At 44.4% G+C, this 19,165-nt stretch overlaps 1 protein-coding gene across 8 annotated transcripts in view; it reads left to right on the top strand.

Moving 5' to 3' along the window:
* The window catches only part of adgrl3.1 (adhesion G protein-coupled receptor L3.1), a 623,227-nt gene that overhangs the window by 548,586 nt on the left and 55,476 nt on the right, over nucleotides 1-19,165 (top strand). For all 8 annotated transcript variants that reach the window (XM_055632233.1, XM_055632235.1, XM_055632237.1 and 5 more), the window contains 4 exons: nucleotides 211-420; nucleotides 7,785-8,005; nucleotides 14,182-14,248; nucleotides 15,481-15,572. In XM_055632233.1, coding sequence (XP_055488208.1) covers nucleotides 211-420; nucleotides 7,785-8,005; nucleotides 14,182-14,248; nucleotides 15,481-15,572 — 590 coding nt within the window. The remainder of the gene's footprint in view (nucleotides 1-210; nucleotides 421-7,784; nucleotides 8,006-14,181; nucleotides 14,249-15,480; nucleotides 15,573-19,165) is intronic.

Here is a 19,165-nt window from a genome sequence, read left to right as displayed (position 1 = left end):
GTCTACCTTTGGTGTAAACCAGCATCTGCAGTTCCTTTCTATTACATATTGCTTTTTAATGTGAATTATTTATTTCAATCAAATTTATCTGCAGTGATTTGAGGCTGATAATTTATTGGTAAAACCTAACTGATTAGGCTGCAGTGAAAATTGTGTGCTGAATAACGAACACTTGACTCCTGTCTAATAGTTTCCTTCTGGTGTTCTCAGTTTAGTGACCCTGTACATGAACTACTGCTGGAGGTTATCACCTGGGTCGGGATCCTGATATCACTCGTCTGCCTGCTGATCTGCATCTTCACCTTCTGTTTCTTTCACGGACTTCAGAGTGACCGAAACACCATTCACAAAAACCTCTGCATCAGTCTTTTTGTAGCCGAGCTGCTTTTCCTGATTGGAATCAATCGAACAGACCAACCGGTGAGTGTGTTCAGTTTTTCTACGTGATTCGTTGGTGGCGCGCGGCGGCACGGCAGTACGGCGCCAGACACCCGGGCACCGGTTTCGATCCCGGCTACAGGTGCTGTCTGTACGTAGTTTGTACATTCTCCCCGTGATCTGCGTGTGTTTTCCTAAAGGTCTTTGGTTTCCTCCCACACTCCAAAGACGTACAGGTTTGTAAGTTAAGTGGTTTAGTATAAAATGTAAAATTGTCCCTAGTGTGTGCAGGACATTGTTAATGTGCGGGGATCGCTGGTCGCTGCAGACTCGGTGGGTCGAAGGGCCTGTTTCCGCGCAGTACCTCTAAGGTAATTGAAATTCACTTCAATCATTAATCCAGGCGTGGGGTGCTTTATGAAGTGTAATTTGTGAGTACAATTTCCTTTACCATTCAGCCTTGCATTTACACCACATGTGCAGCCCATTGACATCTCATCCAACTTGTCATTCTCCACACGAGTCCTATAAATAATAGTGAGTTATTCCCTCTTTGAAGATCCTCGCAGGCTGGTCTGCTTATGTCTTTGCCCGTCCCACATGTTCTCCATTAGCTGTCACTGCAGATCGATGAGGACAAGAATCTCTAATCCTCCCAAACCCAGGGGCCACCAAGAGCAATTGCGGTGAGTCTGTTGTCGACCAGTCCAAAATCACGCTGCCCCCAAGGGTAACGTTTGTCATATGCAACATACATCGAATAGGGTCATAGAAACATATAGTTTAGAAACAGACCCTTTGGCCCATTGAGTCTATGCCCACCATCAAACACCCATTTTACAAGTCCTATATTAATCCCATTTCTACTCTCCTTGCAATCCATCAACTTCCCAAGGTTCTACCACTCATTTACACATACAGAAATATGTAAGGTAGGTGGGCCTTATCAACCTTACCGTTCCCAATTCACACATTGCATGTGGAAGTCCACCAGAGTACCTGGAGGAAAGCCTTGTATGTGCTCGTGCAAACTCTACTCAGACAGCATCAGTGGTGAGGATTGAACCCGAGTCTCTTGCACTATGAGGCGCTGCCTCTACTGGCTGCACCCCTGTGCTGCCCAGAAATGAAAGCGGTAATGCTGCATTCACTGAGCAAGTCGGGGAGGCATCAGTGAAAACAGAAACATAGGTAAAGTTTCAGGTTGAAGATGATTCATCAAAAACTGGGGAAAGGAGAAAAGCAAGTTGGTCTTAATTTGGAGATAAGGTGGGGGAGGGATAGAGAGGACAACATTATTATCTGTGCTAGAGTAAGGCCAGTATTGTGGTGATGAGCTGTAATTCTTCATAGGACTATGCTCTCACTTCCTTGTGTCATTACCAAATAAGGCTCCTGTTGCTATTGTTCTGAGAAGCACGTTCTACCAGTTTCATTATGATGAGCGGGATAGGTCTGAATGAGAGTCTCAACCCGAAATGTCACCCATTCCTTCTCTCCAGAGATGCTGCCTGGCCCACTAAGTTACACCAGCATTTTGTGTCTATCTTCAGTGTAAACCAGCATCTGCTGATCCTTCCTGCACATTTTATCTACTCCACTCCTCAGGATAAGCCTACTTGAAAGACGTTCTCCTCCTCTCTTAGTCCAGAGTTCTGCAGCACCCTCTCTCACCGCTCCCCCTCTGTGATTCCTCCTGTTCTCCGGCACTACGACCACGTTTAACCTAGGAGTCTGAGGAAGGGTCTCGACCCGAAACGACACTCATTCCTTCTCTCCAGAGATTCTGCCTGTCCCGCTGAGTTACTCCAGCATTTTGTGTCTTATCTTTGGTGTGAACCGGCATCTGCAGTTCCTTCCTACTCATTATGACGGGCAACAGTCTGTACAAAGATGCTTGTGTCTGCTTCAGGCATCTTCCTTGTTATTTCCTCTTGTGAGAAAGATACGTTCTTTCGCCCAGTTGATACTAGTGAAGGGCACGATGTCAGCCAATTGTATAAACATAATCACAAGGACAATTTCCTTTGTCTCTCATTGTTGAGAACAAATGTAATACAAATAGTATTGAACAAGAATGATAAATCAAAGCAGGAACCAACATTGCTGTGATTGTGGAATGAACAGCCATGATCACATTGAATGGCGGTGTTGGCTCGAAGGGCCGAATGGCCTACTCCAGCACCTATTGTCTATCGTCATCATAACTAAACTGGTTCAGCACCATCTTGTAACAAGAGAACTTGCACTGAAGAACTTCACAAGGCAGAGGAAAATGAGAGCCAGTCTCATAAACTCCTTCCAAAAATAACTGAGCCTGTGGCCTTGCACAGACAGAAATATTCCCATTGCCTTTCGACCTCGCCAATTCTCACTGTATCTTACACCTAACTCACTTTCTCTATTTCCCACTTGTGAAGTGAATTGTCTGTGTTGAATTGAATACTTTATAGTCACATGTGACAAGTCAGTGAAATTCTTTGCTTGCATACCCAAAGTATGCAAATAGTCACCCCGTAGAGGGAGCTGACAAAGTTACAAAGTATCCCCCCCGCCAGGTCCTCCTTTGCCCCCCCCCCCCCCCCCCCTCCCCCCCCCCCCCCACTCGGGATCCTCCTTTGTTCCCGGAGGCGCGTTCTTAGGCCACGGGCTCCAACGTCGCAGGCTCCAGCCGTGGGCTGGGTCACCCAGGCTCAGTTCAGATCAGGCCCCTGCCACGGGGTCTCCGCCACTTCCCATGCGCGTTTGGCCTCCTCCGTTCCTGTCCAGCCTTCGAATGGAACCGAGCGAGCTGCGGCCGGGCTTGGCCAAGCCTTCGGGGTTGTCCGGGCGGCACAGAGACCGACCGCGGCCAGGTTAGTCGTCCTCACCCGCTGCTCGGCGGGTGGCCTTCTGCCGCGAGGCTCAAGCGGGAAGCCTTAAACATCAACCTTGTTATCCTTTGCACAGATCTTGTTTCTTTTTCCACAGCCTTTACTTTATGGTCCTTTTTTTACCCATTGGAGCTTTATCACATAAATAATTGCACCCCATGTTAAAATTCCCTGGCTTGTAAAATTCTCTGGTTCTGTCAGGTCCACTCTTGGTGCTTCAGTGGCAGGAAGTTTAAGATGCATTCATTGGAAAATGTTGATGTTATTACTGCCTGATGGAGGATGCTTATCTTTAATATTCTGCTGTAACTCCGTTTGACTGTCCATAACTACAAAAACTCAGTTGAGACTAAGATTCCCAACTTTCTCACTCCCAAATAAGGGATGAAGGGTCAAAATAAGAGACAAATTCCTGACGGCACTTCGTTGACTGACTCGGCCATGGGTGGGTGAACAATGAATTAGCCCGGGAGCTGGACTGTACACAAAGCCCAGCTGGTGGGCCAGCTGAGGAGTTTTGGCCCGGCACCCCATCCAACTCATGAACCGATGATCAGCCATGAGAAGGAGGGGTGGTGGTGTCGGCAGAAAGTGAAGGTCCGAAGGTCGGACAACTGGCCGGGCTGCCGAGCGACGGGGCTACGGGCGAGGTGCTGCTGCAGCACTCCATGGGCTGCACTACGTCGGGACGGGTGAGACGGGTTAGTTGGCAACAGTAGTTCTGACCATGTTCATGATGGAGTTTGTCCTGAGCAATTGGGATCATAAACAGTTGAAAAGTTGATATTATTGGCATTCAATGAGGCATCTGGCCATAAAAGGTAAGGGGGGGAAGGCAGGAGATTGGGGTTAAGAGGGGGAGATAGATCAGATGTGATTGAATGGCAGTAGACTTGATGAGCCGAATGGTCTAATTCTACTCCTGTCACTTATGACCCTATGATGCACACATCATTCACCATGAACATCCTCACAGCAGTCCAAAGAAGGGTCCCGACCTGAAACATCACCCATTCCTTCTATCCAGAGATGCTGCCTGTCCCACAGAATTACTACAGCTTTTTGTGTCTAACGTCATCACTGAGCTGTTTGCACTTTTGGATCTTCCATCAATGGTGTATGTATGACCCCCCAGTCCATGACGGCAGACCCAATCTCCAATTTTACACAAAGCAACTTAACCAATCTCCACTACCATTCCCTCATCCCCACTTCTTCCCTAGTCTTTAGGGCCGAAATATTTCTATCCCAGACCATTTTCTTTGACCCAACGTTTGTCCTCTAATCTTTGGCCTGTGTCCAGATGGTCCTCTGGCCATCCCAAAGCCCCTAAAGCTGGATTTGGTCCTGGACGGCAAATCTGTGTTGATTTGAGTATTCAGGGGACTTTCAGTGGAAACCACAGGTGTAAAATCTGTAGCAGAGGGCTGACAATCAGAAATCTCATTAGTGCTCAGTCATTACTCATCTAATGAGTCCAGCTTAATTTTTCCCTCCATATTTCTGAACAAGTGATTTTGCTGTTCCTATTAACATGCAGTCTGTTCTTCTCTCATGCAGAAAATGGAGCCGTAAGTATGCAAAAGATACATTTTGAATGAGCTGCAAATTGCTTGTTCGTGCACTTCAAACTAAATTTGAACCAGTTCAAGGGTTAATTTTTTGAACTCTTCTCACCTTATTTCGAGGGGGCAGGCATGCTCAAACTGCTTTGATTACAGTGCAGTTTCTTCCTCCCACTCTGCCTCTGCTCCTCGTTCATTTTATTTTGGGTTGAGTCTTCTGAGCAGCAGAATTTTTGCCAATAATTCTTCATCACTTTCCAGCCTGTCTACTTAACAGTCAAATTGGTGCTTAACTGAATGATTGATGTTTCTTTTACTGCGGTATCTGTGATAAATCCTGCTGGTTTCCTTGGCTGGCTGCGTGTTGCAATATTTAAATAGTTTAGGTCAGAAAAAAAGTTTAATAATTCCCAGCATGACTGATGGTTCTGAAAAGCCAGCTATGAAATAGGTAACGTCTTTATGGTGGTAGTGAAGCAAACGTGAGATGAATCGTGAGAGTTTTGTTTATTCTGTTAGAATTCCCCCGAGCAGCTCTGCCATCTCTGTTGAATGATGGAGATATCGGTGATGGAGGGAGCACGGTAATAGTTCTGCAGACAAAATGTGTAGGAAGGAACTGTAGATGCTGGATTACACCGAAGATAGACACAAAATGCTGGAGTAATTCAGCGGGACAGGCAACATCTCTGGAAACAAAATGCTGGAGTAACTCAGTGGGACAGGCAACATCTCTGGACCGTGCCTGTCCCACTGAGTTTTTCCAGCATTTTGTGTCTATCTTTCAGATAACCAGGATCTGATCATAAGCAAAGTTTTTCTGAGGATGCTTTACCCACAGGAGTTTAAGGCAAACAATATTGAATTTGGTCTCATAATTATGGTCTACTAATTTGAGAAAGGCTATTATTGCTATTGAGGGAGTGCAGCGCAGGTTCACCAGGTTAATTCCCGGATTGGCTGGACTGACATATGATGAAGAAATGGATTGACTGGGTTTATATTCACTGGAATTTAGAAGGATGAGAGGGAATCTTATAGAAACATATAAAAATCTTCAAGGATTGGATGCAGAAAAGATGCAGGAAACATTTTCCCGATGTTGGGATAGTCCAGAACCAGGAGTCACAGTTTAAGAATAAGAGGTCAGCCATTTACGACTGAGATGAGGAAAAACTTTTTCACCCAGAAAGTTGTGAATCTGTGGAATTCTCTGCCTCAGAAGGCAGTGGAGGCCAATTCACTGGATGTTTTCAAGAGAGAATTAGATATAGCTCTGAGGACTAAGGGAATCAAGGGATGTGGGGAGAAAGCAGGAACGGGGTACTGATTTTGGATGATCAGTCATGATCTTATTGAATGGCGGTGCTGGCTAGAAGGGCCAAAGGGCCTACTCCTGCACATGTTTTCCATGTTTCTATGTTTCTATGATTGATTGAAAGGTGCAGCATGGAAACTGGTCCTCAGCCCACTGGGACCATGCCGACCATCCTTCGCCTATAGACACTAGTTTATTTTATCGCACTTCCGCTCCACTCTGTACACACTAGAGGCGATTTATTGATGGTGATTCACCTACAAACACACATGCTGTTGGGGTGTTAGAGGAAACTGAAGCACCTGGAGGAAACCACCGCTGTCACAGGATGTTTGAGTATAGTTTTTTGAGTTTAGTATGTTATCACATGTACCGAGGTACAGTGAAAAGCTATTTTTGCCTGTGTGCTAACCAGTCTGCGGAAAGACAATACATGATTACAATCGAGCCATCAATCGAGAACGTGCAAACTACAAACAAACAGAGTCAGGATCGAACCCAGGTCTCTGGCACTGTGAGGCAGCAGCTCCAAAAGCTGTCACTTATTGCCCTTGTGAATTGCTTCAGAATGTTGATGTATATATGTGAAATCATACTGCTCCATTCTAAAACATCACAACCTTTTCCTGTCCCTACCATGGACCTCACATGACTGCCATTAAGACAAACAAATAACCATTAATTTTAACAGAATTGTTATGTCATTCCTTGTTTGCTGACCACATAGATATTTTATATAGGAAGGAACTGCAGATGCTGGTTTAATCCAAAGATAGACACATAAAGCTGGAGTAACTCAGCGGGACAGGCAGCATCTCTGGAGAAAAGGGATAGGTGACGTTTTGGGTTAAGACCCTTCTTCAGATTAGTCAGGGGAAAGGGAAACGAGAGATGTAGAGAGATAAAGAACAATAAATGAAAGATATGTAAAAAAGTAACGATGATAAAGAAAACAGGTCATGGTTAGCTGAAGAAGGGTTTCAGCCCGAAACGATACCTATCTCCTTCGCTCCATAGATGCTGCTGCACCCGCTGAGTTTATCCCGCATTTTTGTGTACCCATGGTTAGCTGTTTGTTGGGTGAAAACGAGAGGATGGTGCGACTTGGGTGGGGGAGGGATGGAGAGAGAGAGAGGGAATGCCGGGTTTAGAAAAAACAATATATGTACCGCTGGGCTGTCTTATAGTTCTGTTTGATGACAGAGAGAGTACCTATGATGAACTGGACAGTTTTCACCGTTCCCTTTGGTAGATGTTTTGTATTGTCTGACCTTGTTGTTCGCACCGGTCACGGTGGCGTAGCGGTAGAGTTGTTGCCTTACAGTGAATGCAGAGCTGGAGATCCGGGTTCGATCCCAATTACGGGTGCTGTCTGTATGGACTTTGTGCGTATATGTAAAAATTGTCCCTAGTGGGTGTAGGATAGTGTTAATGTGCGGGGGTCGCAGGTCAGTGCGGACCCAGTGGGCAGAAGGGCCTGTTTCCGCGCTGTATATCTGAACTGAACTAAACTAAACATTTGTCACATGCAGCCACAGCTTGCTCATGGAAAAGGAGGTGTTTGTTAAACACGGCTTCAATGTGCATTACAGAGGTTGCACATTACGGAGAGTGCATCTCGCTCATCTGCCCATTTCTGTTTCCTTGCAGATTGCCTGTGCTGTCTTTGCAGCTTTGCTTCACTTCTTCTTCCTGGCTGCTTTCACCTGGATGTTTCTGGAGGGTGTTCAGCTCTACATTATGCTGGTGGAAGTCTTTGAAAGTGAGCACTCCCGCAGGAAGTACTTCTACCTGGTCGGCTACGGAGTACCTGCACTCATTGTCGCCGTCTCAGCCGCCGTGGACTACCGCAGCTACGGAACGACAACAGCGTGAGTCCACGGGTTTTTGCTTTCTAAATGCCACTGCCTGAAGCTCTGGGTCGTGCTGCTTGAATTAAGACTTCATACTTGCAAGGGTTTTAAGGAAATTGAAATTGAATAAACAATCTCCTTTTTAATTAATCCATTGCAACAGATCGGCATAAAATATAAATTGAGGTAGAGTTCATGTTGAGTGGGGTTGAATCCACGTCAAGTGAGGTAGTTATTAGGGCCTAACAATTCAGGTGCTTGGCTCTGCCTCATTCAGCACCAAGGTAAATAAAGATATAGTATTCTATGAGGAATGTAAAATGTATGTTTAAGAAGGAACTGAAGATGCTGGAAAATCAAAGGTAGACAAAAGTGCTGGAGAAACTCAGCGGGTGAGGCAGCATCTATGGAGCGAAGGAAATAGGCAACATTTCGGGCGAAAACCCTTCTTTTTTTTAAATGTCCAGATTAGTATGAGGGTGGGGGAGGGGGGGAGCGGGAAGAAGAAAGGAAAAGGTGGAGCCAGTGGGCTGAGGGAGAGCTGAGAAGGGGAGGAGAAAGTAAGGACTACTTTATGTCCATTTGGTAGAGTCGTGCAATCTGGAATTTGAACCAGATAATTTTGGCATGGTGGCGTGGTGATAGAGCTACTGCCATACAGCGCCAGTCCCAGGTTCGATCCTGACTACGGGTGCTGTCTGTACAGAGTTTGTACATTTTCCCCTGACCTGCATGGGTTTTCTCTGATATCTTTGGTTTCCTGCCACAATTCAAAGACGTACGGGTACGTAGGTTAATTGGCTTGGTATCAATGTAAAATTGTCCGTAGTGCGTGTAGTTAGAGCGTCAGTGTGCGGGGATCTCTGTTCTGTGCGGACCCGGTGGGTCAAAGGGCCTGTTTCCGCACTGTATATCAACACTAAACTAAACTAAGCTTTGATTGCCAAGGTACAGGAGACAATGCGGTTAAATAGGATTAGAATAGATAGGTTTGAACGGCAAACGTAGAACATTACAGCAGAGGAGCAGGCCCTTCAGCCCACAATGTTTGTGACAGGTTACATGATCTACAGTATATCCCTCTGTTCTCTGCGCATCCATATGTGTTTTTAAAAGACTCTTCATCGTATCTATCTCCATCACCACGCCTGGCAATGCGTTCCAAGCCCCGACTCTTCTCTCTGTACAGATACATGATAAAGGGAATAACGTTTAGTACAAGATAAAGTCCGAGATAGTCCGAGAGTCTTCAATGTGGTAGCTCCGGACCGCTCTCTAGTTGTTGATAGAATGGTTCAGTTGCCTGAAAATAGTTGGGATGAAACTGTCGCTGAATCTTGAGCTGTGCGTTTTTCCACTTCTATACTTCTTGCCTAATTTAATTTTGAGATACAGCACAGAAACAGGCCCTTTGGTCTAACGAGTCCGCACCGACAAGCAATCCCCGCACGTTAAGGCTATCCTACCCACACTAGGGACAATTTTTACATTTATACCAAGCTAATTAACCTAGAAACCTGTACATCTTTGGAGTGTGGGAGGAAACCGAAGTTCACTGAGAAAACCCACACAGCTCACAGGGAGAACGTACAAACTCCGTACAGACTGCACCCATAGTCGGGATCGAACACAGGTCTCTGGCGCTGCACGCGCTATAAGGCAGCAACTCTACCGTTGCGCCACTTTGTCGGCCTGGGGGAGGGGAGAGGAGTAGAGGGATTGACTGGAGTGAGATGAATTAGGTTTCTGAAGGGGATGGAGAGAGGACCAACTATAGCTAATCTGCTTGCAGTGTGTGCAGTACCAGTACTGCCAGATCTTGATGATCTCGACGACACAGCAGATCACCTCAGTCAGATAACAAAGATCTCGGAGAAAACCCACGCGGTCATGCGGAGGAAGTACAAACTCCGTATAGACAGCACCCGTAGTTGGGATTGAACCTGGGTCTCTGGCGCTGTAAGCGCTGTAAGGCTGCAACTCTACCCCTGCACCACCGTGCCACTTGAGTTGCTTGGAGCAGGTTGTCAGAAGACATGACTGGTGCTTGAATTGGCCACATAGACTATTCCATGATCAGCCTGGAGGAAGGGCTGGGAGTATCAAACCAGGCTAGAAATATCAAAGACTAAAGGGCATTGTTTCAAGGTGAGAGAAGCAAAGTTTAAAGAAGATTTTTCACACAGAGAGTGGTGAATCTCTGGAACCCTCTGCCACAGAGCGTAGTTGAGGCCGGTTCATTGGCTATATTTAAGAGGGAGTTAGATGTGGCCCTTGTGGCTAAAGGAATCAGGGGGTATGGAGAGAAGGCAGGTACGGGATACTGAGTTGGATGATCAGCCATGATCATATTGAATGGCGGTGCAGGCTCGAAAGGCCGAATGGCCTACTCCTGCACCTAATTTCTATGTTTCTATGTTTCTATGTTTCTATGTAAGATTGCGGGGCAATTTTTTTAATTACAGGTACAGAGATTTGCAGGTACCTGGAACATGCTGCCAGGGTTGGTAGTGGAGGCTGATACCATAGTGGGTTTTCAAGGCTTTCAAATAAACACGCAGACATGCAAAGAATGTGGGGGTACAGATTATATGCAGGCAGAGGAGATTAGTTTTACTTGGCATCATGTTCAATATGGGCCGAAGGGCCTGTTCTTGTGTTCGAATTTTAAATGTTCTATGTAAAACTGTAAGCTTACATGATCACTTTGAATGATGAATTAATTTGCACGATTTATCACCCTCAAATATAATCATTTTATTCCAATGCACATGTCACATAAATTAAATTGGGACACGGGGGTAATTTTCAAGAAATCCACAGATCCGATCCATTTGAACATAAAGAAAATGATACGATTAATAATTTAGTTGCAGGCAGTATTTCTCTCTGCAATATTCCCAGGCCAGGAATTATCCCTGAGCTAATAGGATAAAGGTCTAACAGAATGAAAGGTTGATCCCCTCAGCTACCAAAGATCATACCACATTCTTTATTTTACTTTGAAATTGTCGACTGCGCAATACCTAGACCTGGCTTGACAGATAAATGTCTGACAGTTCCAGTCAATAGGGTAGAGAAGGCAAGTGAGCTGGAAGATGTTTAGTTTAGTTTAGTTTAGAGATACAGCGCGGAAACAGGCCTTTCGGCCCACCGAGTCGGCAGCGACCAGCGAATGCCGCACACTAATACTATCCCACGCACACTAGGGACAATTTACCATAATACCAAAACAAATTGACCTACAAACCTGTATCTCTTTGGAGTGTGGGAAGAAACCGGAGCAAACCCATGCAGTGATGAAGAGAACGTACAAACTCCGTACAGTCAGCACTCATAGTCAGGATTGAACCCAGGTCTCTGGTGCTGTGAGGCAGCAACTCTACCACTGCACCACCGTGCCGACCACATGTAACCATCTTCTTGCGTAAGGCGTGCACAGCCTAAAGTTGTGGATCAACTTGTTCTATTTGATCTTGTTTGTGCACGCCAGGTTAATTGCATTAGTCAAAACAGGGTGGACCACGTGAAAGTTGCAATCTCCCACCCCACCAAATGTAATGTAATGACAGTATTAGTAAGTGAAGCACAGGTCCTTCATTTACACGCCCTTAATCAGATTCAGATTCAGATTCCATTACAAAACCTACCTGAAATTGTCATTGTCAGTTTGGAGGGGGGCGGGTTTTTAAAAGTACAGAGACAACGCAGAATGCATTTACTGCAAGAGACAACGAAATGATAATTACAGAGACACCCTAATTGAGCGCCCCAGTGCAAACAATTAAAGGTATGTACCTTATTTTCACATTAGGTTAACCCTTTCTAGTTATCTATAGGGTAGTTCATGGGGCGGGATTGACATATGAGCGAAAGAATTAAACCAGCGCGATGAACCCACGACTGGGCATGTATTCACTGGAATTTAGACGGATGAGAGGGTATCTTATAGAAACAATAGACAATAGGTGGAGGAGCAGGCCTTTCAGACCTTCGAGCCAGCACCACCATTCAAATTAAACTTATTGTTATGCATTGCAGACTTGATTTTTAAAATCTCAAAATTTTGTAACATTGCTACATTCACTATGATCATGGCTGATCATCCACAATCAGTACCCCATTCCAGCCTTCTCCCCATATCCCTTGACTCTGCTATCTTTAAGAGCTCCTCTATCTAACTCTCTCTTGAAAGCATCCAGAGAATCGGCCTCCATTGCCTTCTGAGGCAGCGAATTCCACAGATTCACAACTCTCTGGGTGAAAATGTTTTTCCTCATTTCCGTTCTAAATGGCCTACCCCTTATTCTTAAACTGTGATCCCTGGTTATGGACTCCCCCGACATTGGGAACATGTATTCTGCCTCTAGCATGTCCAATCCCATAATAATCTTATATATTTCAATATGATCCCCTCTCAGCATTTTAAATTCCAGTGTATACAAGCCCAGCTGCTCCATTCTTTCAACATATGACAATCCCGCCATCCAGGGACTTAACCTGGTGAAACTACGGTGCACTCCCTCAATAGCAAGAATATCTATCCTCAAATTTGGAGACCAAAACAGCACACAATACTCCAGGTGTGGTCTCACTAGGGCACTATACAACTGCAGAAGGTGCTCCTATACTCAACTCCTCTTGTTATGAATGCCAACATGTCACTAGCTTTCTTCACTGCCTGCTTACCTGCATGCTTACTTTCAGTGACTGATGTACAAGGACACCCAGATTTTGTTGTGCTTACTCTTTTCCTAACTTGACACCATTCAGAAAATAATCTGCCTTCCTGTTCTTGCCACCAAAGTGGATAACCTCACATTTATCCACATTAAACTGCATCTGCCCACTCACCCAACCTGTCCAAGTCGCTCTGCATCCTCATAGCATCCTCCTCACAGTTCACACTGCCACCCAGCTTTGTGTCATCTGCAAATTTACTAACGTTTATTTTAATCCCTTCATCTAAATCATTAATGTATATTGTTAATAGCTGAGGTCCCAGCACCGAGCCTTGCGGCACCCCACCAGTCATTGCCTGCCATTCTGAAAGGGACCCGTTAATCCCTACGTTTTTGTTTCCCTGTCTGCCAACCAATTTTCTATCCATGTCAGTACCCTACCCCCAATACCATGTGCTCTAATTTTGCCCACGAATCTCTTATGTGGGACATAATCGAAGGCTTTCTGAACCATCCACTGGCTTTCCCTTGTCCATTTCCCAGTTACATCCTCAAAAAATTCCAGAAGATTAGTCAAGTATGATTTCATCGTAAATCCATGCTGACTTGGACCGATCCTGTTACTGCTATCCAAATGTGCCGCTATTTAATCTTTTATAATTGACTCCAGCATCTTCCCCACCACCAATGTCAGGCTAACTGGTCTATAATTCCCTGTTTTCTCTCTCACTCCTTAAAAAGTGGGATAACATTAGCTACCCTCCAATCCACAGGAACTGATCTTGAATCCTTATCATGTAAAATTATTAAGGGACTGGACATGTTGGGGGAGTCCAGGACCAGGGGTCATGGTTTATGAATAAGGAGTCGGCCATTTAGAAATGAGATGAGGAAAAACCTTTTCAGCCAGAGAGTTGTGAATATGCCACAGAAGGCAGTAGAGGCCAATTCACTGGATGTTTTCAAGAGAGAGTTAGATATAGCTCTTAGGGCTACCAGAATCAAGGGATACTGATTTTGGATGATGAACTATGAACATATTGAATGGCGGTGTTGGCTTAAAGGGCCAAATGGCCTACTCCTACACCTATTTTCGATGTTATGTGTTGGAAGGAACTGCAGATGCTGGTTTAAACCAAAGATAGACACAAAATGCTGGAGTTACTCAGCGGGACAGGCAGCATCTTTGAAGAGAAGGAATTCCTCAGCATCTCTGGAAAGAAAGAATTCCGTCTCTCCAGAGATGCTGCCTGTCCTTCTGAGGTACTCCAGCATTTTGTGTCTATCCTACATCCCTGCTCTCTTCTCCCCAAGTTTTAAGTATTGCTTTCCACCGTTGACTCTTTCAGAAGCTGGACTGACAATTCAAGGTTGAAATGAATGAAGGTGAAATAATTTGTGCTTTTGGCATCCTGGCCTTGCAGAGTGCACTCATTTCTGTCAGACCACTGTTGCTGATGTATGTCTGTGTTCAGTTCTTAAACGCTGTCTGCCCCCTGTGTTTCATTACAGATGCTGGTTGAGACTAGACACATACTTCATTTGGAGCTTTATAGGGCCTGCCACCTTGATTATTATGGTAAGTGCCGCTAATTAACACAGCACCTCCAAGGACATTAAACTGGACTTTCACTAGACCACGTTGTTTGCCCTTAATTTATAGCATTCATTTTAGAAAGGAATGTAGCTCCCTCACTCACTTACTCACTGCAACCAATTATACAGCTTCAGTGTGTTAAATGAATTTGAAGCTGGTTTCTGTAGCAATGGGTCCAAAAAGAATGAGTAGAAGGGAAATGGTCAATTAAGAATAGTGAACAATAGCTGTTTTATTATTTGGTTCCTTAAACCCATGAGACAGCATTGTTCATTATAATCTCTGCGGGCTCTATTTAAAGTCAAGCTGGGTGCTTTATTATCCTGAATATATGTGTGTGATTTCTTTATTGAGCAAAGTTGAACTCACAGCTGGTGATAGACTGCTCTGAAGAAGTGAGCTACCAGTTGGTTTGTGGTCATTAGTGTAGATTGGTGACACAGGGTACTGCATATCCGTGAACCAAGAGAGACGCTGTAAATCTCTCTGGGTGATTAGCGTTGCCCAGCTGGCAAAATATGGGATTTTATATTTGGGAAGAGTGGTAGTTAGAGCAGGAAGAATTATGTGGAATTGAAGAAGGGTCTCGACCCGAAACGTTACCTATCCCTTTTCTCCAGAGAATCCTGTTGAGTTATTCCATCTTTTTGTGATCTGTGGAGTTGAAGCTTCCCACTTGCGCTTGACAAAGAATGAGGGGAAGTTAGCATCGGTGCACTCCAGGGACAACGCTATGGAACAAACAGTTATAGAGACAAAATGCTGGAGTAGCTCAGTGGGTCAGGCAGCATCTCTGGAGAAAAAAAATAGGTGAAATTTTTGGTCGAGACCCTTCTTCAGACTGAGTCAGGCAGGAGGGAAACTAGAGGTATGAAAAGGTACAGACAAATCAGAGCCAACACTGATGGCCAAGGAACCCACAATGGCCCATTGATGGCTGTGGAGGAGGTGATAACAAAGAGACACAAACAGTGATGCTGGTAGGACGTCTAAGATGGGGGAGAGACAGAGAGAGAAGGAATACAAGGATTGCTTGAAATTAGAGAAATCATTATTCACACCACTGGGTTGTAAGCTGCCCAAGCAAAATATGACAACAACAAAAATGAACAGTCATTGCACGAGGTGTGATTAATATTTTATCAGAATGAGAGGATGTATTTTAAAATATAATTGCACTTAATTTTTTTCCCCATTGTTTTTAAATCTTGCAGTTGAATGTGATCTTTCTTGGGATTGCTCTTTACAAGATGTTCCATCACACAACTGTGCTGAAACCAGAATCCAGCTGTTTAGACAATATCAAGTAAGTTTTTTGCCTACCCTTCCTTTGGACAAATTCTTCTTTAAAGAAGCAGATTTTTGCCTGTTTGCATGGTTTTACAATTGTACGGTCATTTCAACGGTTCATATTGTGTTGAGATGCAATATGCAACATGTAAAAATCATTTTACTGTTTCATCAGATCAAATCTCCCTTTCAGATTTGATCAGATCTCATATAGTCCCTTAAACGGATAACATTAATTGTGAAATAATCAAAACTCTTTTCAGATTCTTACAGTAGAGTCACATTGGAAAAAGTGCAGAGTGCTTTCCTGTGCATTATCTGCACCCCATTCTTAGTTGCAGTTAGCATCATAAAGGAAATGAATATATAACATTTCAGCCCAATTATTGGATCATGTTGTACGATACCTGTTTTTCATAAGAAAACATTTTTACAATGTAATTTGAGCATGTTATGATCGTATCGTTCTGGGCAGCACTCTTCTCTGCCTCAGTTATAATTAGTTTTTAGTTTAGAGATATGGTGCAGAAACAGGCCCTTTTGCGCACTGTCAATCCCCACCCATTAACAAATTACACTTATACCAAGTATACAAACCCAAACCAATCAACTTACAAACCTGTACGTCATTGGAGTGTGGGAGGAAACCGATTCCGCACTGGTCCCGCACATTAATACTATCCTACACACTGAGGACAATTTACACATACACCAAGCCAACTAACCAACACACCTGTACATCTTTGGAGTATGGGAGGAAATTGAAGATCTCGGTGAAAACCCATACGGTCATGGGGAGAACGTACAAACTCCGTACACACTGCACCTGTAGTGGGGATCGAAGGGTCTCACAGCAATTCTACTGCTGCGCCACCATGCCGCCCTATCTTGCGATTACAAATTGGAGCAAAACGTTGAGTCTGCAACCTTCGTGTTTAGTTCACAGTAATGCAGGCAATAAATGTCTCAACAGGTTGTCAGGGAGCTGAGAGTTGAAGCCTCCCGACAATGGTTTTATGTTGCCATCTGCTTTTTGCCTGCTTGAGTTTTTTTTGCCATCTTTCTCACGTCCTTGCTGAGTATGGTGAACCTTTCTGCAGACTGTCAAAATCACCCACAGCACAGTACATGTTGCAGCTTCAGACTGAGTAATGACCTCGTGCCAAGGGGGCCGACGCAATGTGTGGTTCAGTCCTTGACAACGATATGGTGACAGGGCCGTGGAGGATGGGTGTGCCCACACACGCTGAAGCTGTGTCTGTTCCACTCTCCGTTTTTTTTTCTCAATTCCAGGCCATATTTTTATCCTGTGTATGAAGGAACTGCTGGTTTAAACTAAAGATAGACACAAAATGCTGGAGTAACTGAGCGGGACAGGCAGCATCTCTGGAGAGAAGGAATGGGTGACCTTTCGGGTCGAGACCCTTCTTCAGACTTCAGCAGCTTTTTCTCTTGCTGCTTTGTGACTCTCACGGAGATGTTTCTGGGGGCGGGAAGAGGAAAGGAAGAGGAGGAGCCAGAGTGCTGAGGGAGAGCAGAGAAGGGGAGGAGACAGGGGCTACTGGAAATTGGAGAAGTCAATGTTCAAGCCACTGGGGCAGATAGACACAAAATGCTGGAGTAACTCGGTGGGTCAGGCAGCATCGCTGGAGAAAGTTGTTAAGTGAGGTTTCCAGTCGGGTCCCGATTGTAGTAGGGAGAGCGAGAAAAATACTGGAAGTAAATAAAAACCAGGACAAATCAGGGCCAGCAACTCAGCAAATGACCTCAGGCAAGGAGGTTCCATGATGGGCAGATTGTTGGTGAGAGACCAACTCTGTGTGAGCCCAAGAGGGATACATAATTGTGAACTGTGAAGCTACAGTAGTAAACAGACTTTTATGCTGCCTTTGAAGTTCTTTGTCAGCCATGGTCGTCTCATTCTCCCCTCCTCTTTGGGATGAAAAGATCCTGCATCTTGCAAATTAGTCCCAGAAACTCCTACCATTGCTGCTCGGCCATCATTCCTGCTCGGGTCCCTTCTAATCAACTTTAGCTACTGTACCTCCTCCCTCATGCCCATGTGTTTACCTTTACTCAACCGTAATATGGACACATCTGATTTAATCTTCTCCTGTAGTGTAGGCTGTAGTGTTTAATAGCCTGATGGTTGTTGGGAAGAAGCTGCTCCTGAACCAGGAAGTTACAGTTTTCAGGCTCCTGTACCTTCTCCTTGATGGCAGGAGTGAAATAAGATCATGGTGTGGGTGTCTGGTAATGCTGGCTGACTTTTTGAGGCGGCGACTCCTGTAGTTCCCTTTGATGGGCTGTGCAGTGTTTTTGCAATCTTTTGCCATTGCATTTTTTGCAATCGTCTTCGTTCCTGGGGGTTTGAGTTGCCAAACCAGGTCGTGATACAACCAGTCACCAGTCAGAGCAGGGGTTCACAACCTTTTGTGTCCCATTTACCCCTGGCAACTTTAATAGCACATAACAATGTTATTTCACATATTAATGAGCAACTAATGATGAACAGATACCGGTATACCAGAACCAAACACAGTCAATGAGAAAAAATATGTACAAATCCAGAATCAACAAATTTACCCCCTGGGTAGACGGAATTTACCCCCTAGTTGGGAACCCTTGCTTTAGAGAGTCTTTAGACTTTAAAGATACAATGAGGAACAGGCTCTTTGGTTCACTGAGATCGTGCTGACCAGTTTGCGCTGACCCCTTGCGCTAGCATTATCCTACACACTAGGGACAATTTATAATTTACAGAAGTCAATTAACCCACATATTAATCTGAAATGAAGCAGAAATTGAAGTGGTGGATAACTAGTTGCATGATCATATTACAACTGACAACATGTTCAGAAGATGCATGCTTTTGTTCTACAACCTATAACTATTCTAGTAAGTTAATGTGATATTTTACATCCATCAGCAGGCTCCCGGCTTAAATCCTAAAGAAGCTCCCATATTCTAAATGTGTAAGAAGGAACTGCAGATGCTGGTTCAGATTGAAGATAGACACAAAAAGCTGGAGTAACTCAGCGGGACAGACAGCATCTCTGGAGAGAAGGATCTGAAGAAGGGTCTCAACCCAAAACATCACCTATTCCTTTTCTCCAGAGATGCTGTCTGACCCACTGAGTTACTCCAGCTTTCTGTGTCTATCTGCCATATTCTAAAATGATGTTTCAGAAATTGATTAACTATGATGAATACCTGACAATTCTATTTTTTTTAATTATCTCGCAATCGTGATAATTAAATCGTCAAAGAAATTAGTATCTTTATATTTTTCAAAATGTTAAACATCCATCCAAGTTCTCATCATACTCTCCTTCAAGTGTAATTAATTGCTGATGCCTCCAAGAATCAGATTAACATCCAGTTTTGTACAGTCCACAGCAGTCTGTGATGTATGGTCTCTTTTTTTTAACGAACAAACTGCAGAGCCTGTCTACATTTCGGTGGTAAACATGCCAAGTTTAGTTTTTTAGTTTAGTTTAGAGATACAGCGCGGAAACTGGCCCTTTGGCCCACCAAGTCCGTGCCAACCAGCGATCCCCGCATAATAACACTATCCTACACACACTAAGGACAATTTTTACATTTACC

The sequence above is a fragment of the Leucoraja erinacea genome, chromosome 3, assembly GCF_028641065.1.
Source record: "Leucoraja erinacea ecotype New England chromosome 3, Leri_hhj_1, whole genome shotgun sequence".
In the NCBI taxonomy this organism is placed as follows: Eukaryota; Metazoa; Chordata; class Chondrichthyes; order Rajiformes; family Rajidae; genus Leucoraja; species Leucoraja erinaceus.
The sequence above is the reverse complement of the archived record's forward strand: the minus strand, read 5'-3'. Positions and strand labels throughout refer to the sequence as shown.